This window comes from Syngnathus scovelli, chromosome 22 (assembly GCF_024217435.2).
Source record: "Syngnathus scovelli strain Florida chromosome 22, RoL_Ssco_1.2, whole genome shotgun sequence".
Taxonomy (NCBI): domain Eukaryota; kingdom Metazoa; phylum Chordata; class Actinopteri; order Syngnathiformes; family Syngnathidae; genus Syngnathus; species Syngnathus scovelli.
In genome coordinates, this window is record NC_090868.1 from 4,531,612 (window position 1) to 4,552,033 (window position 20,422).

The following is a 20,422-nucleotide window of genomic DNA, read 5'->3' on the forward strand; positions in this document are numbered from 1 at the left end:
CGGGCGGGCTTGTGGGATCTCATGCTTGATTTGAGATCAAGCCGCTAAGTGCTTTTTGGTTGGTTCGGCCGGGTCAGCTTTGCCTTTGCCTTTGTCCTGCAAAGCGGCTGCGGCGTGAAAGGTCTGGAGAAGGTTGCTCAACGCGGAGGGAGGGATGGAGGGAGGGAGCGATGGAGGGAAAAGAACGTTGTGTCTTTAGGATGACTTGAGAGTCAAAGGTTTCCATTGCAAATGCCTCGTGACTTCAAAGTTGCTTGCCTTTCCGTGACGGGTCGTGTCGTGGGCAGCGATTCAACGGAAGAGGGCGCAACAGCAATGTGTAAATATTATTTCTATATTATTAACATTATATTAATCGTATTTATTTCTACAAACATAGTTGCTCCATCGGAGCACAGAGACACAGCTTGGTAACTTTTCCATTCCACATAGAAGCGAAACGGCGTCAATTCAAGCAAGCAGCGCCATACGTCATGTTGGCCGTTTGACCTATTCCTTTGCTCCTTTTTGTTTGACTGCATGGTGAGGGAAATAAAGTTGATTGGTCGGCAACTTGCAAGCAAGCCTTCAACTTGGGCAGAAGCTTTGAGACGACGAAGGCTGAACGTGTCAAAGCAGCGGGACGTCACGCGCGGTGCGGTGCGGTGCGGTGCGGGCTAGGGCAGGCACACTTTAGTCGCGTCCGTGGGTCAGTCACACTTGACGAGTTGGAGCCGCCGTTCCTGTCTGCCTGCCTGCCTGCCTGCCTGCCTGCCAGCCTGCCTCGCTGTCTGAGAGTCTCGCAGCCGAAGTTGTTGATCACCCAAGGCGCCCGACGATGGTCCGCCGAAGTTTCTACCGCCGCGGCCGCCGCGAACTGCTCATCATGAGGCTGCGCCCCGCACTTGTGTGGTTTCTACTGCTCTCCCTGACCAGGATGGCCGAGTCAGCGGGTAAAAGCTTCCTCACACGACACTTTGTCAATTGTCAAAGCAGCCTTCATTGTTTTTATGTCGCCAACGACATTTCTTTCTTTCTTTCTTTCTTTCTTTCTTTCTTTCTTTCTTTCTTTCTTTCTTTCTTTCTTTCTTTCTTTCTTTCTTTCTCTCTCTCTCTCTCTCTCTCTCTCTCTCTCTACTCGTTTGTCCGCACCACCACCAGTTTGAGCCAGTTTTTGTCGTTTTCTATCTTGTGCTCCTGAGTTAATGTCGCTGATCACTTTGAAGTGAATTGCCTTTATTTGAGTGTCCTCTTCTCGGCATAAAATGGCACTTGTTGATTGATTGATTGATTGATTGATTGATTGATTGATTGATTGATTGACCGATTGAAACTTCATTGAGCCACCACGCAGATATGGTGCCAAGTCACTCGCGCTCGTTGAGTGAGACAAGCTCGTCGATGGGATTCCCTTGAAAAGATTGTCTTGCTTTGAGGGCTCCCACAAAAGTGCGAGTAACTGTTGCTACTTGTCGTCCGTCCCTTCATTGGTATTGACTGAATACCGTGTACAGATGAGGTGATTTGAGAGCGAGCAAGCGGCTAAGTGCTTTCTATGGAATAACAAGGCCGCCTGCTGGGCAGTAAGTTACGTAGTACGTGTTGCATTTATTGCTTGAATCAAGTCAAGTCTATATTGGCAATATCGGCTCACGTGATTTGCCTGTCATAAAGTGAAGATGATGATGACAAAGAATTGCATTCGTTTCAAACAGGCAAAACAGGCTCCATTGATAGATTGCAATTCGTGAGCCTCCAAAACAAAATCAGTCGCTCTCTCCCCGCATCGAGAGATGTCGTCCATGCGACGACGTCATTTCGACTGAATCATAGCCATTGGCAAGGTCTCAAACGAGGAGTCGGCCGCTTGCTTCTGGGCTTTTGTCGCTGTGCAAAACATCATCATCAACATCATCAACGTGATTGGCTGTTTGTACTTCGCCCGTCTGATGCGTCGCACGTGGTTTGTGTCCATTGATGGCGTACGCCGGCTACCAAGTAGCCGTGAGAATCGTTTGAAAGGAATGTTCTGCCACGGCAATGAGTGCAAAAAAGCAAACGATCCATTGTAAAATCTGTCGCTCATATTATTCTTTTGTTCCTTGCTTGCCCAGACTGCGGGGGCGAGGCTGGCCATGTGAAATTCTGCAGTGCTGGCGACAATCTCAAACTGGAGTCAGGAGCCGGTTCGAGTGTCACTGTCGGATGGGCCTTTGCGGGAAAGACCGACGAGTTGCCGAGTGGCGTTACATATGACCCTTCAAATGAAAAGACAAAACTGACATTGCTCGGCCTGAGCGCTGCGGACAGCGGCACGTACACTGCCACCTACGGTCCCCCCCCCAGCACCACCAAGCAGTTCTCAATCCTCGTCGGAGCCGGTAAGTTGCACGACAATCGGCTCGTATCGCTGAGCGACCGTTGCGTTTTGTGAAAGACACCACGTGCAAAGCGGGCGGCTTAAATGGTTCCAATTTGGAATGAAATTCAAACGTGCCTGCCACTTTGCCATCTGGGAGAAAAGCAAACGTTGCTCTCAGAAGAAATCGGGGCAACTCCTTTTCTTACCCTCGGCTGAAATCCTTTGCCGATAGCATGGCGGCCGCCGCCGTAGTGGGCTACATTTGTCGGAGCGCAGAGCAAAATCGGGTAGCGCGCGCCCTCGGCGGCGCGTCCCACCGTCTGCTGCTTTTTAACGCCTGCACTCGGACTTGACCACTGAGGTGAATGTAGCACTCTTTTGGGGTTTTTCAGTCCCCTGCAACGCAGGCCAACCATGCGGAGTTGTGGAGGGGAGCTCCATCAAGATGGACTCCGGAGTTCCTTCCGCCGCTGTCAGCTGGAGTCATCAGAAGTTACCTGACGGGGCGAAGCCAGTGACTGACGGCATCAAGTTCACTGACAGCGACAAGAAAGAGATGGGCCTCTCCAACGTGGTGCCAGACAACGCGGGGACCTACGAGGCCAAGCACGGCCAAACCACTAAAACATTTACGGTCTCCGTCCAAGGTAGCTCTCACGCCGCGGGATTGTTGCCACGAAAGGAATTCAGCCGATGCACCCTTGCTCAAAACTTTGCCGCCTCACTTCCTCTTCCCAACAGCTCCCATCACCGATGTCCAAATCGAGGGCAAAGCTTCTGCCTGTGCAGGCGGCAGCGTCACCTTAGAGTGCAAGGTCACCGGTGATGCCGAAACAGTCACTTGGAAGAAGAACGGAAGTCCCACCACTGCTAACGTCGCTGGCAAGAAGTTGACCATCAGCGTGGCTAAACCGGCGGACGCCGCTAAATACACTTGCCGCGCCAAAAGCTACCCTGGCGGTCAACCGGACGATAGCCCCGACTTTACTCTCAGCGTTAGCGGTGAGTACGCCGCCATTTCTCGGGTTGACGTCAGCCCTGTTTGCGAATGTGTCACTCACTCCCTGTTTTCGACAGCGGCCGACAACTGCGACACACAACAAAACGGCACCATCGCCAAGACCCCCCCCAGCATCACGACTGACGGAAAAGGTGAGTACTTCCATGTCACTGCCCGCCCTGCCTCGCCCAGGCCAATGATTGTCGTCACCTTTGCTCTCGAAGGGATCCCTGGGGCCGCCCGGGCCGCGTCCTGCTCCGTCGCTCTGCTGCTGATGACCAGCCTCCTTCATCTCTGCTGGATGCTTTAGACACGGCGGCTGCCGGGTGAGTTGCCGGCCGGCACCTTGCTCCTTTTTACGCTCCTTTGTTGTTCCTCCTCCTCCTCCTCCTCCTCTGCGATTGCCAACCGGCGGCTGTCTGCTTTTCCTCAGTCGGATGGAAGTGCGACGGGGGGGGGCTGACTTTGCCTTTTTGGAGCGGGAGGAGCGAGCGGCCAGAGTGGAGCGAGAGGCCAGAGCGGAGCGAGCGGCCAGAGTGGAGCGAGCGGCAGGCAAAGCCTTTTTTTTTGTTTGTTTTTGTTTTTTTCCTTGTTCCGTTGATTTCACTCCAGCATTTGAATCTTCCCAATCATTGAATCGGCCACACGATCCAAATGGACGTACGATTATGACTTAGTTTTGCGAGCGAATGTTTTGGATTGCAAATGCGTCATCGGTGTCGTCAAAAAGTAAGCGATCCAGGCTCACCTTTGCATTTTCAGCCGCTTAGTTGTCGTCGTCTTTGTTGTTTGAATTGGCACTGGAAACAAAGGGGGGGGGGCACGGCACGGCACGGCACGGCACGCTTGCTGTAGGTAAGTGCTCCCCCGTCGCGGCGGAACTGGTGGCAAATGTCAACATTTGACTTCAAATATTACCTTTCCACTTGAGATCGATCACGTGCAAATTGGGCCAGCCGTCCTCGTTCATTCGCGTCAGCGCAAACGACCCGAAAGGACAAGCCAACAATTCGAACTGACTCCCAATTTGATTGTGAAGAAGGAAAAAAACGCCTCAACGTAGCATTCTGAGAATGAAGCAGAATAAGCAACTCGCCTCTAAAATAGGTCATGAGATCCATTTCTTTGATCCAATTAGGCATGTATCATTCATAATACCTTTTGTTATCTATCCATCTTAGTGGGATCTCGGTTCATTAACAATGTTGACTTTGTTTTCAGTTGTCCATTTGATCTATTATTGAGAGTAAGCTCTTATCCGTGTTGGTATCGTCTCGCTCAATTATTGTCAGTGTAGCACTGTTGAATGATTTGATCGAGTCCATCATTTCGTCATGGTAAGCTACCTTTTGTTAACCAGTCTGGAGGAATTCTTGGATCTATTACTCCTATATTGAATATGCGCACGATGATGATCATTTCATCGATATATATTATTATCGTGGTTATTTCACCATTCACTTATCATTCATGATTTATCTTTTTGCCTTTGATGATTCATTCATCATTTAGTGAATCATATCTTTTGTTACTCCTTATGGAATCAGACGCGCGCTCGTAACACTGTTTATTTGATCATTTATTCAAGCCGTTGAATCAGAGCACGCTTATCTCTTGTTCTTATTCGAAACGATAGGAGGGCTCACGCTCGATTCGATCGGTTCGTTCTTCATTGATTGATTCAATCGGTTGAATCGTTTACCAAAAGTAAAGCTACCTTACGTGATTTGAAATGATACATTATTATATATTCATTGGAGCTGTAATTTATTCGTTAATAGTAGTCTATCTTTTGCGCTTATTTGGAGTTAACAGGCTGGCTGTTTATTTGAACAGTGATTATTGAGTCAGTCCTTTGAATCATTCATAGTAAGCTCTCGCTTGTCCTTACACGATTTGAAATGATCGGGGCGCTCAGAAACACTTGATTGGATCTGTTAATTATTCAACCTATTTCGTCAGAGATCTTTTCAATAACACGAGTAAGCTATCTTTTGTTCTTATTTGGGATTCTAGGCGGCGGGTAGCACGGCCGACTTACTTGAATTGACACATTTATCGATTCCGTCGACTGAATCCAATCGTAAGCTCTCTCTTGTTCTTACATGAGTTGAAATGATGGGCGCCCCGCGCTCACAAAGACGCCGTCTGCTAATTATTTATTCATTGATTGATTCATTTATTCATAGAGGAGTAAGTTGTTATCTTGTAGTAAAAATGATCATCCATGTGTACTGCTGGCACCTGAGAGTTTCTTATGGCGCATGATGGCAAGTGTGAGGTGAGGTGAGGGCGATGGGGGGCTTGGGCAGGAAATGACGCGCGAGTGTGGAGGAAGGGAGGGGGATTGGGCCGCCAGCAGCTCGTGTATGTATAATTGTCTGAAGTTGTGATTTCGGTTCAATAAAAGCGATGAAAATTGCACCCGCCTCTGGTTTCTTTTGTCTGTAGCGGGCGTGTGTGCAAGAGAACCTTTGAAGGCTATGAAGGACCAAGGCATCGGCTGACGTTTGACCAGTCAGCGCACAATCTGGGTTAACATTTGGCCAATCGGCCAACTGCTGTGCAAATTGCGTGTGAGGGCAAAGAAGCGCAACAGGTCCTTGGGGAATGCTACAAATGACCGCAAAGTTGAAACGGATGCAAATGTTGAATGCCAGGCCTAGCGAATGAGTGGGAGTGAACGTCGTCCCCCCCCCCCCCCCAACACAGGAGCAAAACGAAAACTACAGGTAGTAACCTATCTTTTGGAATCATGAATTGGAAACGGGCTGAATTGAGAAAATGTGCACTTTGAGCAGATGCCCCATCGAGAATGAGCAGAAGTTTTAGTTAAGACGGGTGGGTGGTTGTTGTTGTTGTTGTTGTTGTTTTTGTTTTTTTTTCGGTTGACATCCGGTGAAGGCACTTCCGGTTTATTTGAGGTGATTTCCGGTTTCTCACAATAAATGCTTGCGAGGAAAAAATTCCACATCGGGCCAAGTTTACAATTCAGGATATGAAGGTAACTTGTTGATATTGGAGAACACACAGTCCTGCAGTTGTTCAGATTTCCTGGCTACGTGCGTGATCTTGAAGGCAGGAGTTGAGCCAATTGGAACTCGAGACTTTTTGTGACCTTGATTGGAGCGCTACGTTGGGCCGAACTAGTGTTTAGAAAGCGCCGAAAAAACAATCGGGCCTTTTGATCACGCCTCATGCTCTCTTTGCTGACGTTGCCGTAAATAAGCTCCTCCAAGAGGATTATTTGAGCACTTAAAACAGCACGCCGCCGTGGAGTATCGATGCGATGAGCCAGACAATTTGCTGCGATTGTGTCTCGTTAGGCCTAATCTGCAGAGCCGATAGTGCCGGGCCTTTAACTAATGATCTCTGCAAACAATAGATGTCCTGCAGAGAAGATGCTGTGAGATGGAAGGATGTCTGCTGCCGCACTGCGTTTGCAGCGTTTCACTTGGGAGAGCTGGCTTTTCCCGCTTTTCCTTTTGCCCAATTAGAATGTGATTTTTTTTCCCCTTGATTGCATCTATTAAATAATAGTTATTTTTCAAATTTTTTTGAGTTTTTCCTTGCCCTTTTGGGAGCTTATGATCAGGGGATGCTTTGAGAATAATTGTCAATTTTGGCTATGTGAAGCCCTTTGAGACTGTTTGTGATTTAGGGCTATACAAATAAACTTGACTTGACTAATTTAGTGATCATACCAAAAGTTCTGCAGAACTTTTTTATCGGTGCCATGACCGGGAGGACCCCCCCCTCCCACACACACACACACCGGCATCTCACACGCATTGCGCCCCTGATCACTTAAAAAAAAAAAAAAAAAAAAGGGTCACTTACATTAAAAAAACAGCAGATGGCAGTATCTACATATTACCTGGAAGGCCTTTCTACGTACAGAATATGAATCTGAACATAATAAAAATTACAACAATAAAATAATAAAAAATAAATATACAATCGAAAATTTAATTAAAATATTTTTTATTTGATAGTATTTACATATTGATTTATTTACAGTTATTTTTCTATATTTGTATTTTACGTTTAATATTTCAATTATATTTTTTTATGATTTAATGTATATTTTCTATAATTATTAGTTTTATTATTGATTTCGTAATGTTTTGGTCATCCTTACCAGACGTGCTGTCAAGTTTTAAAGGACAAATTTGTTCAAAGATTAAAGCTTCGTGTGGGCGCATAAATTCGATAAAGCCATGCAATTTCACTTCTATTTATGCATATCACTGTCTTCTATTATTACGTTGACTGTACGTTAACGGGCACCCATGCGTATAATTACAATCAAACAAACGCATTAAATGAAACCGCCACAGTCTCTGCGCTCCTTTTTTATTTTTTTCCCGCTGACAACACGCCCTAGTAAACTCCAAATTCCTCTCCGCGTTAATCCCGCTGTGCGTGCACTCATTCCTGATTTTTGCCTGTGTGTGTGTGCGTGCGCGACCTTGACGACCCCCTCTGTGTTTGCGTGCTTTTTTATGCATGAGCACATCAATGGGAGAGGCTCTCCCCCTTTTATCTTCACCCGGACACACGTCAACAAGCGGGATTTCTGTGGCTCACACAACAGGCATGATAATTACATGTGAGATGTTGCCCTGTTGCACCTTCACTTTACTCTGGACGTATTTCAAGGTCGAATGGAGGCTTTTATTTCCAGGATTTACCTACACGGGGTGAATAAATGCTAGACGGGACATGGGCACCAGAGGAAAGGCTTTTATGTCCTCTTACGAGATGTGATTTTGACATCTAGTAATTTAAATCCACTGGTTACACTAACTGGATGGTCAATTTAAGATATTGGCTGAAGGGAGTGAAAATTATGTGAAAGTTAGCGGAGCACACCCCGACCCCAATGGCTTCTTTGGATTTGGCCATGATGGCTTATGTGAGGGAGGTCACCTGTCTGTGGGTGTCCGGTTTTCTCAGCACTCCTTTTGGGATCATCATCACTACCAAATGCATGCAGGATTATTAATGGGAAGTTTGCGGTCACAAGCTCAACGCGAGTCGATGACTTTGAGTATGTCAAACGTCATGTGGCCGTTTCATTTGGTCTTGAAAGTCTCTTGAATTATTGATTAAGTCAAAGCAGAATGGTTGCTTGGAAAAAAATGGAGTCAGTCATCTTTATTTGAGGACTAGAAAAAATTATTGAGAGGCTTGTGAGAATTTAAATTGACCACTTAAGTGAATGGAATATTGAATGGAAAAAACAACGCGCAGTGATATTAGCCGTTCTGCGCAGAGGATAAAGAATATATGCATTATTTTGTATACATTGTGTACATATCTACTGTATGTCTCAATACATGCTGCATACAGTGATGTAAAACACAACGATGTTATTCATTAACGTAATTATGTGAGGTTTACATTGTTAGCTTTAAGCTAGCATACAATGTGGTAATTATATTTCAAATTGCGCGGGTGGGGGTTGTACTGTGTTAAGGAAATAAACTTTTTTTTTTAATTGTCCCAAAAAAAAAATCAATAAATGTCTTCTGTTGGAATTTTGGTTTAGGTTCTTCAGGTATACCTAATAATTCCTTCACTTTATAGCTAACACAGCGCCTCCTATGCGTGATTTTTTTTCATGCATCAACACGGGCGTGGCTACTACGTTTGCCTGAAGCATCGACAGAATGAGGGTAGGGGGGGTCTGCAGCCGTGGTCTGCCCGGGGGTCTTGTGGATGCTCTAGTGATGAATGAAGAGTGACAGATCGGGGTTATCCGCCAGGGGAGTCCATTTTCTTTGCAGTGCACGCTGAGATATAGCAAGAAGAGAGCGAGGCGTGAAGAGAACCCCTCCCCTCTTCTACCTCTCTCTCGTTCGCTCTCTCTCTCTCGTTCGCTCTCCACTCCGATGCATCAGTGAGCTTCAGGCGGCTCCACGCCGCATTGCCGCTGCTCCATCTCACTCAAGTCACACACAGGGACTCAAACAGTGGACGCCGGATTTCAGGGATCTTCTAGAAGACAGATATGCAACACATTCCTTCCTTTTTCTTCGTTTGCCATCTCCAGGCGAGGCTGATTCTAGATGCGGCACGGCCACATATTTGGATGTAACCCACAAGTTTGCGCCTCATGAATGCAGCAAATTGTTTGTATTTTTCTTGAGCGAAACGGCAATTCGTCGGAGCTGTCTCCATCATGGCTGTTGACTGAATGGAAGAGCAGAAGAGTACATGAAGGTGCACTTTCCGGAAGTCCGCAATCCCCCCGCACGATGCAGATCCTCTCACCCGGGATGCTATTGGTGTTACTCCTCGTCAATGCACAAGTGTGTTTGTCCGTGACAAACAATGAGGGCGGAAAAGAGGTCCTGATCCCGCACCCCGTCGGGACTTCCAGCGGCTCACCCCGGGATATTCGGCAAAGCAAAACCAGAGACCGCGCCACAGGTGAGACCCCGGTGGCAATCATCCGAGGGACCTTTAACTCCACGCGACCATGGAAACGAGGGGTCGCGGGAGAAGTGAGGCGCTTTGCACACAACAAGCACGACTTGAATAGGACGCTGACACCCGTGGAGGATGCGGTCTCCCATTGGGAAACGACGCACCGCCGTAGTAAGAGGATAAAGTTGAATGGCGGGGTGAGTGGTGCGGGCACCCCGGCAGGTGGACACCACAATACGCTTAAGACCTCTTCAATGGGTGGAGGGGGGCCCACGGAGGGAGATCGACACAGGAGGGGGACAAAAGAGGAGAAAGCTTGGAAGAGGGGGAGAACCCGCCTGAATAAAAGCTCAGCTCTTGCTCAGCCTCACGCGTCGTCATGGGAACCCGTCCCCAAGCCGGTGGCCCTCACGGCCACCGACGCGCCCTTCGAACTCTTCACCAGGAAGCCCGAGCTCTTCACCTTCCGGGAGGAGAACCCTTGGGACGCCACGCCGATCACGCCGCCTGGATCGCAGGACTTTGGCGACGAGATCAAGAACCCGTTCTACCCGGTGACCAGCGAGACGTACGGCGCCTACGCCATCACCTGTGTCTCCGGGGTGATCTTCCTGGTGGGCATCGCGGGCAACGTCGCCATCTTGTGCATCGTGTGCCAAAACTACTACATGAAGAGCATTTCCAACTCGTTGCTGGCTAACTTGGCTGTGTGGGATTTTGTGCTCATCTTGTTCTGCCTCCCCATGGTGGTCTTCCATGAGTTAACCAAGTCCTGGCTGCTGGGGGAGGTCACCTGCAGAGTGGTGCCGTATATGGAGGTAACATTTTAAGTTGTAGTAACACCTTTCACCACTAGTTGGCAGACTTTGTATCCATTAGAGAAGAGGAATGAAACAAAGTCCACAAACAGCAGAACTCCAAGAGTAGAGGTTCCAGTTTTGAACCTCCGACCTTCCCTGGCTTCCTTCCACATTCCAAAAACAAGCTAGTTTTAGTTTACTATGAAACTATGACGTTTTTTACTTTTAAAACAACCTCATAACTTTGCCTCAAAATACATTAGCTTGATGCTAACACCGAATCAAAAACACTATAGAGTGGCTAACAAATAGCATCTATTAAATTACACGGCGTTATACATTTCAAAACACTAGCGAGGATGTATTATTTTTCACTCTGTACTTGAAAGGGCTGTCCTGTATTTGGATATTGGACTTTGTGGTGTCAAGTTTCTTTACCTGTCATAAAAACAACATAGTAACTAGCTTAGGATGTTAGCCACTCAAAAAGGACTTTACGTTTTTGCTAGTTTTTGGAGCACAACTCCCACCCGCAAGTAGACCTACAGACGACCTTTTCGCACAAACATCGTCAATCTGGGACTCCCTCGCTGCCATCTGTCATTTGCTCACACAGGTTGTTTACACCATGTTGATTCCTTCCCATTTGCACGCTCATCACAATTCCATCAGAATCACCAGACAGGAGACGATTCCCTTTTGTGTTTGAAGCTGATGTTTTCAATGCAGCTGCTTTCATTTTTGGAAGGGTCATTGTCATAAAATACCTCAGGGTGGAAAGCAAATGAAGTTGGGTTTTAAGGCTTTTGTTAGAAAATGACGGGAAAATGATTTGCTCAAGGGAGCAAAACGCAAATTAGGATTCATATGCTATCTTTACAAATGCATTCATGTAATCGGAAATCGGATTTGCTAGCTGTATAATACAATGCAACAGGTGGCGCTATAACCCCTGACAGTAAGACGAGAAGAAAGCCATTGATGAAAAAGGTACAATATGGCCATTTGGATAATAACTTGGCCAGAAGAGAGATCAAACAGCCCCCGAAAATAACAAACAAGGCAGGAAGCATTTTGATAGCCACGGAGGACGGCGATTGTTTTGGCCCACTTAGAGCTACGTTGACAAAATAAGCTCGAGGAAACATAATAGCTACTAAAGTCGAAATTTGTGCTTGCCACACTTGAAGGACACGTCGACAAATATTTACCATTCAAAAGCATGACAGGATTATAATTGGCGTAAACGCTTATAATGTCACACGTGGTCGTGGATTTTTTTTTAAGCAATTCCCTTTGGATGACTGTGGGCGGAGCAACACACATATTTCTTTCCATCTGGCTTAACGCTAATTGTCTCTAATCATCATCTCGGAACACAAATCTAACAATTCCCTCAAGGCGTGTGAAATTTGAGGTGAATCTTTTGGCATTTGGTAAGATTGACAGCAGCAGTCTTACTACATAATCAATATGTCGTTATGTCAATGACAGCGTCATAAACATACACTAGAGTGATATATCATATGGATTTTCACATTATGAGTCCCAACACAATAACACTGGATATACAGCAATACATTGTAGTATGTATGTACGTAATTTACAATTGTATTGATAAAATGTAGGTAAAAAAAATACTCACTTAGCATTATTTGAAAAAATGATAAATTTTTTAGCAAGTAATTTCAAATGTATTTGGAGATATGATTAAATATATTTTCAAGTACCGTGTTTTCCGGACTATAAGGCGCACCTTCAATAAACGGCCCATTTCAAAACTTTGTCCATATATAAGGCGCACTGGACTATAAGGCGCACCATTAATGCAATCAAAATATAATAACTTGAAATAGTAAAAGCCAAATAACAATAAATCAATAATGTTAATATCACACAACACACAAAAGAAACATGTAAAGCTTATTTTAATAAGTACAAAACAAAACAGTCAGGTAGATCAGTAAACCTTAAAAGTTAAAGATTACAAAATTAACAATTTTATGAAAGTTGAATGAATTTTTTATTAGATGTATTAAGTTTGTTTTATTGTTGTTATTGTTGTATGAATAAGAAGGGTGATATTGATGTTTGTGACTGCAGTAAACAGGCCAGGTTGCATCATGTCAGATTTTTAATCCAAATCAAATCCTTCTCCATTTTATCTTTTTTATTTCAACTTCAGACGCAACAAATTACTGTATAATCACAAAATAATGATCCATAGTCTTTTTGATTCATGATTCATAGTCTTCAGCGGGTCACTTATGATTGATTTTATGACACAATGCTTCGGGCCAGTTTAAATTTCCGCGGGCCGGAATTTGGTCCATATATAAGGCGCACCTGACTATAAGGCGCACTGTCGGCTTTTGCGAAAATTTGAGGTTTTTAGGTGCGCCTTATAGTCCGGAAAATACGGTACGTTGAAACGTATCATTTTTGTTTTGCCAGTTTTGGAATAACCTTGCAGCCGCGTCGTGTTGTTTACACGACATAACCGCCGTCGTCGGCAGGATTTGGGGACATTCACTGGCTAAGTACCGATCAGTTGTGTTTTGACAAGTGATTGACAGGTGTGGGCGTGGTTTACGTCCCTACCTCAGGCCGCCTCTGCTACGCTACGGTGAACCTCAACGGGGAGGTGACAGGCAGACTGATGCCACGCCACAAAAAAGACAGTGACATTTATCAAAAATGGTCGCCGGGAGTGAAGACCCACCGAAACTCGGGCATTCGTCAGCTTGACACGTTCCAATTGCTCTGCGTTGTATAACACTCGGGCAAATTTGAGTTTTCTATTTTTACGAGCAGCCATCTTGTGTGCGCACACGCATGCAAAGTTTAGCGGGGCATGCTTATCCAGCAGATGGGCCGAATGGCCTTCCTCGCACCGATCGCTGCCCGCAGCTATTCTCCCTGCATCAGCTATCTGTGATTAGACAAAAGCCCCAGGGGGACACACACATTCTCGCTCGTCGCTCGTGTTGTTAACGCATATGGCCGCACCTTCTTCATTTTATGCGACACACTGATGTCGTGACCTCGCTACCATTACAGTTGTTAATTAGATAGTATTTAAATAATTTAGCTTAGCACTCAATCGTGGTTTTAAATAAGGAAACAAGCCGGCTGTTGAAGGCCAAATTGATCATTGAGAGAGTGCGACTGAAATATTCATTAGGTGATTTGCTCAGTCGTGGACAGGAAATGAGAATCAAGTTGGAAAGCACATCTGTCCGCTGCGACACCTTCCAGACAACCTCAGATGACCCGGAAAAGTGACTTTAGCGGTAGCTAGGCAAATGTTTTTGTTTTTTTTTCATCCATCCATCCATCCATTTTCTGAACCGCTTAGTCCCCACGGGGGTCGCGGGCGTGCTGGAGCCTATCCCAGCCGTCATCGGGCAGTAGGCGGGGGACACCCTGAACTGGTTGCCAGCCAATCGCAGGGCACACAGAGACAGACAACCAATATGCCCCAGACCATGATGTAATTTAATGGAGATGGAATTTATTGTCCAGAAGAAAGTGCCTGGGAGATGCAATAAAACACAGGGAGCGGCATCACTAAATGGGGCTTTTGATATTTGATCTCAGAAGAGGCTCTACTTAGGCTAATTATTGTATTTCACTTTGTTGCACACTGCTAGAAGCCTCTAAGTAATTCATATAAAACATTATTAGAGCGATAATAAAATCTTTAGCAGCTTTCTCCACAAGTGCTTGCTGGTGTGTGGTAGACAAGTACGACCATACGTTTGTTTTAAGACTAGCTAAGATTGGAATCGTTTAAGCTAGCGATGCTAACCGCTATTCTTAACCACAACTATCTTATTTTGGTAGACAAGACGTAAAAACACGTAATTAGTACTAACTTAAAGCTTCAAACATCAATGCGGAGTAAAGTCTAGTTGACTAATCAATTCAATCCCTAGTGTATACTTTGTTTTTATGTCTGATGTTTACTTTGTGTACAGTACTTTGTATGCAGCATATTGAGTAACATTTTATTTGGCATTGCAGGATCAAAACTACCCAAATAAAAAATAAAAATGTAAATGTGAACATAAAAACATATCTAAAAAATATGTATGTAATTGAAATATTAAATAAAAAAAATATATGGACATAAAAACAACACATAATAAATAATACAAAATAAATGTAGAAATATGTAAGTATAAAAAAAATATAATAGCAAAATATATAAGAGAATAAATTTGTAAATACAACTAAATATCAATTTATATTTTAATTTATGTTTTCAATGAGATATCTTTCTTTTCAGCTCCACTTTTATTTATTTTTGATTTTGGCAGTTTTGGTTATGTTTTATTAGGACAGTGAGTGAAGGTCCCTCGAAACTAAAAAGTTTTAGAGTACTCCTATAGGACAACCACTATGAGTTATAAAAAAAAAAAATTACATACCATTTTATTGAGAGTCCGCAGTCAAAAGAGGTCATTTGAGTTGACCCATTTGAAGCAGCCTATTGTCAGACACACCCTGGCTGGCAGATGGATGATGGTTGAGTTGGGCTCTGTGGTGACACACACACACACACACAAAGATGACTTTATGTATATTGCGTGCACACTATCCCCATTCATCACCTGATAACTCCCATTACGACTGACATTGACAGCGGTCACATGGTCAAGCAGGCTCCACCAGTGCTCATTAGGAGCCAATAAATAATATGCAGCCTTTGTGGCACCGTTAATCGGCAAGTTAATGACCTTTTATTAAATAAACACACAGAGGAGACACTGGCTGTCGGCAACACCTGCTTCTCATATCAATGACCGCGACAAAAAACACATTGGCTGCCATATTCTGAACTTCAGGCTAATTCGATATATGAATTGAAAATAAGGCGAGGGTTTGGGCTCTTTTTCGACTGCCTGGCTGAGTTATACCTGACTAAAAATAGCCATTCCAACGAATAAATTATACACGAAATGTTCTCGCTCCTCCATGAAGAAGACACTCGTCCAGTCATGAAATTTTTACAGTGGATTTGCATGAAGCCACAAGGTGGCTTCAGGTTGAGGGTAGGAATAAAAATGGACGTCTGATTTAAAGGCAATGTGGGGACCGGCCTTGTCGTTGAGGCAACAGAGCTCTCGTGCGTATCTGTCCAGGAAGTTAGTATTTCGAGAAGCAAAGCCGAGGCTCAGTGGGGCCATCTGGGATGCTGGCTGTCGTAATTAAATTTGATATGACGGGAGGGACTGTTAGGGGGGGGCGATGGTGGGTTGAGAGGAAGGGATGTTTAATTCGGAACAAGAGGGTGAGGAAGTAGTAAAAGTCATTGGGAGAAAAGCCAGAGACGGAATGACTGGAGTGTGTGGAGGCCGCTTCATGAGATGCTTGCTGCAAGGACACACAAAAATTCTATACACACTCCAGCTGCTATTGAGGAATACTTTGCATGGTGTTAATCTAACCGACATCTTGAAGAGTCTTTCTCAGTGATTCTGTTGTCTCTGCTCCCTTCAGGTGGCCTCCCTGGGCGTGACAACCTTCACGCTATGCGCGCTGTGCATCGACCGCTTCCGGGCGGCCACCAATGTCCAGATGTACTACGAGATGATCGAAAACTGCACGTCCACCACCGCCAAGCTGGCCGTCATCTGGATCGGAGCGCTCCTCCTAGCGCTGCCCGAGCTGCTCATCCGACAATTGGTGACAGAAGAGGCCGAAATCCCGGACGAGCCTCCCGTGGAGCGCTGCGTGATCCGGATCTCCACCGCCCTCCCCGATATGCTCTACGTGCTGGGTTTGACGTACGAGGGCGCCCGGCTGTGGTGGTGCTTCGGTTGCTATTTCTGTCTGCCCACCCTCTTCACTATCGGGTGCTCGCTGGTGACGGCGCGGAAGATCCGGCGGGCCGAGCAAGCCAGCGTGCGTAGCAACAAGAAGCAGATCCGTCTGGAGAGTCAGATGAACTGCACGGTGGTGGCGCTGGCCATCGTCTACGGCGCTTGCGTGGTGCCCGAGAACATCTGCAACATCGTGTCCGTGTACATGGCGGCTGGCGTTCCCGAGAACACCATGTCCGTGCTCCACCTGCTCTCTCAGTTGCTGCTCTTCTGCCGGGCGGCGGTCACACCCGTGTTGCTGCTCCTGCTGTGTCGCCCGCTGGGCAGGGCCTTTTTGGACTGCTGCTGTTGCTGCTGCTGCAGCCGCACGCCTTCATCCACCACGGCCAGCGACGATAACGAACACGAGTGCACCACCGAACTGGAGCTGTCGCCGTTCAGCACCATTCGCCGGGAGCTGAGCAACTACACGCCGGCCGGATCTCACTGCTAAGGTCTGTTTGGTTTCCCGGCGCATGATGAAAAACGATTTGCCAAGTAGAAAAGCATTACGGCGTTCCCCCGCTTTATCAACGTTCAGCATTCGGAAGCTAAAAGATAGCAACAGTCCGCTGAAACACAACAAGCACGAAGATGCTTCTTTATTAACGATGCCGTTAATGGGCAACCAGAGTTGTACTGAAAAAATTTGTGATATTTACTTGAAAAAAAATTATCATAATAACTCAGATAATTGTAATGAAGAGAGTAAAATTCAACAACAATATATTAAATATATAGATATTATATGAATATATTAGAAAATTTACTTAGACTTTTGGAGGAAACCTGAACAAGATTTTGTCAAGTAAACATCAAATTTTTTTAGGCGTGGAGTCAAACTTGTGACATCACTCATCAGGCCACACCCATTCAAGAAACCCTACACACGAATACTGCAGTGTGTGTGCGTGTTTTAGAATGTTGTGCCACTATTGGAATGGGTGGTAGAGAATGCGTGAGTGTGCGTATATAACTTTTTTTTTTTTTAATGACTCTTCTTGAAACCACTCTTAACACTCTTTTATTTGTTTAAATGTATATTCTTTTCAATTTCTGATTTTAAAATCCAGTGCTATTTGTACTTGTACAAAATTATCGTGGGTTAATTTAGAGGCTGGAACGGATTAATGGCATTTTGATTCGTTTCAATGGGGAAATTTGATTTGATACGCAAACTTGGTCAAGGCAAATCACCCGGACCAGGCCCCGCCTCTAGACAAATCCTTCTCACACTAATAAAACATCCAGTATTTTCTCTATATTTTATGCTTGCATTTTTTTTGTATTCACATACATTTACAATGTTTTAAAAAATATATTTAAAGCTTTTTTTTTTTTTTTTTTGCCTTGGCAGAGGTCTAAGCACTGATTTGCATGTGAAAATTCACAAAATTGGAATCAAAACAACTCCTCCGCCACTCAGTTAATGCCATCCGGTAAAAGTTGACACTGCCAGACAGTACCACTCTGTTTACATATAAAATCGACTGTAATTGTTGTTACAAGGTGACGGCAGATTGTTGTGGTTTCTAGCTTGCACGTTGTGTTGAAATCCAAAACTGTGTCCAAAAAAAAATTGCAAAATATTCGATACAGATCTCATTTAGGACAGTAGATTGTGCAAGTGTACTTAATGAAGTGTCTACACTGTACATATTAAATAAACACTTTACCGTGACATTACTGGGCTGGTCTCAGAGAAGCGTAAACAAATGAAAAGGTTCTCAACGGACTCATGAAATGGATCGCGATGGAATATGAAACAGCATGGACGTCACTGACTGCACTGTTGTATCATATTACGCCTTGCACTTGGGGGGGTTGTATATATTTAAAAAAAAAACCTGTACACACTTTGGTGCTCTTATGATGAATGCGCTGTAAACTAGAATTCAATCAGTACCATTAGAATCGATTGAGAGTCGAGTGCTACCACAAGCATGTGAAACAGCGCCAAAGCGGCGACTTTTAAAAAGTGTAAAAATGACGAATCAATTTGTGTATTGTACTATAAATGTTTTTTGTTTGTTTTTTTTACGCCCTGAAAGATAAATTTGAAAATATTGTCGCTCATTACAATCAAGTCAAGTGAGGGGGGAAAACAGCCAAAAATATATTTACATTTATACTTACGGTCGCCCTATAAAATAACATAATTAAGATTTTTTATAATTAAAATTTATCTTCATCAAATTGTATGTGTCAAGTTCAATTTTAAGTCACAGAAGCGTTGAATGTGGAGTAAAAATGTTTGACTAGCACATACTCGCAAATATGCTCGAATGTACTTATTAGCTAAATGCTACAAAGATTTAGCATTTAGTTTACAAGTACGTTTGGATATTTTTGTGTCTACGTTCAAACTTATTTGCCAATGAAAAGTTTTTACTGCACATCGACAGTTCCACAAATTTGGAATATATCCCCGAGAAACAAGAAAAGGCTAAATCATAGCTAACTGCTAAATCAAGCTAAATGCTACAAAGATTTAGCATTTAGCTTTCGAGTACATTTAGACATTTTTTGTGTCTACATTCAAACTTATTTTCCGGTGAGAAGTTTTTACTGCACACTGGCAGTTCCTCAGATCCGTAATATCTCGCTCGAGATACAAGAGAAAGCTAAATTACAATTTTTCCTCTGTCAGCACTTTTTCGCACTTTGTTATTATCACGCCATGTCCAAGCAAGAACCGTATTGATTATGGATAATGCAAGATTTTACAAAGTTCTGACTGGTGCAAGATTTTTTTTTTCCCCCTCACTGCTAATTAGCAATTGCCTCTTCTTAGACTGACCAAAAGGAATAAAAACAGGCCTTATGATATTATCCTCTGTGTATCACAATCAATTGATTACTTCACTGCCAAACTTTCTAACCGCCTTGTGGTAGCAACCGTTTCTAGCACTCACATACGAGTTCAGTTTGTCCAAAGTCGACAATCCCAAAGGTTGACCAACCTACCCTGGTGCTATGTTCAAACCTGATCACAAATCACACTCATTATTTCAATTCAAGTCCGGATTTTGTGACTGAAGTCAAACTGACCTTTTTTCGGGGACATTTTACGCAAGGGGTTGGGCGGATTCTAAGTGGTTCGGTGTGTAGTTTCGTGCGGTTTAAGGTGTTGATGAAGTGGTTCTTGTGGCATACGATATGTATTCCCAAACTGTGTGAGTGTCCTCTGTCCATAATTGGTGTCTGCCAATGTAAGCACATGCACTGTTGTCTTCAACCCCGCTCGCTGGTTTCTAAATAGCTTTTTATATAGCCAAAAACTGTCACTTTGTCTATCAAAGAATGGAAAACTGTACATTAAAACCCTTAAATCAGACTTACGTTTCTTGTTATCACTACAAATGAGTGTTTGTTTGTATCAGTTTGTTACAAAAAGTAATTGAAGTAGAATACTGTGTTTGCAAAAGTGAAGACACCCTCTTAAAAAGGGGAAAATGGCTGTGCTCAGAATTTACCAATCGCAGATAGACTAAATGCTCACGCTTCTCTAATTATTTTTTCCCCGACAAATTGAACAAAACCTTCATCTGTGCTTGAAAATAAAAAAAAAGGACAAGAAAAACCTACTAAAGTTTATTTGGGGTTAATCAGTTGCACTTCACATAGTGCGCTGAGTGCTTTTCAACAAGTGTATGAATGCGATAGGGCCAGTCTGAACAGTCAGGCTAATTAAAAGAGGGTGTGCACACTTATGCAACAACACTTGTTCACCTCCAGGTTAAAAAAAGAGATTAAAAAAATGTTTCAGTTAAATACTAGGGTTATAAGGCCGCATTAGTGTTGAAAAAAAATTGAAATAATTTGTCTTAAAAAAATGCTACGTTAGCCAATGCTAACTAGAAAAACACACCTTACACTCTTTTTGCGACAAGTTGTCAGTCCGCTGTGGCAACTCCTGAGGTCTTTATTCATTCTATTTAAAGCAAAGCAATAATCCATGCCGGTCGGGCTGTTGCTA

At 44.2% G+C, this 20,422-nt stretch overlaps 2 protein-coding genes and 1 long non-coding RNA gene across 5 annotated transcripts in view; 2 read left to right on the forward strand and 1 right to left on the reverse strand.

Annotated features, from left to right (window-relative positions):
* Positions 1–20,422, reverse strand: part of LOC125992364 (uncharacterized) — a 102,467-nt gene that overhangs the window by 62,720 nt on the left and 19,325 nt on the right. For all 3 annotated transcript variants that reach the window (XR_011086191.1, XR_011086188.1, XR_011086187.1), the window contains one exon: positions 15,010–15,119. This is a non-coding gene — a long non-coding RNA (uncharacterized lncRNA). The remainder of the gene's footprint in view (positions 1–15,009; positions 15,120–20,422) is intronic.
* On the forward strand, positions 183–5,763 carry LOC125992342 (hemicentin-2-like). Its single transcript, XM_049761290.2, has 7 exons — positions 183–932; positions 2,094–2,360; positions 2,734–2,988; positions 3,083–3,343; positions 3,419–3,493; positions 3,566–3,667; positions 3,775–5,763. The coding sequence occupies exons 1-6, from the start codon at positions 818–820 to the stop codon at positions 3,649–3,651; spliced, it is 1,059 nt and encodes a 352-aa protein (XP_049617247.1). The 5' UTR covers positions 183–817; the 3' UTR covers positions 3,652–3,667; positions 3,775–5,763.
* On the forward strand, positions 9,020–19,780 carry gpr37b (G protein-coupled receptor 37b). Its single transcript, XM_049761256.2, has 2 exons — positions 9,020–10,594; positions 16,082–19,780. Exons 1-2 carry the CDS (start codon positions 9,467–9,469, stop codon positions 16,895–16,897), a joined length of 1,944 nt encoding a protein of 647 aa, XP_049617213.1. The 5' UTR covers positions 9,020–9,466; the 3' UTR covers positions 16,898–19,780.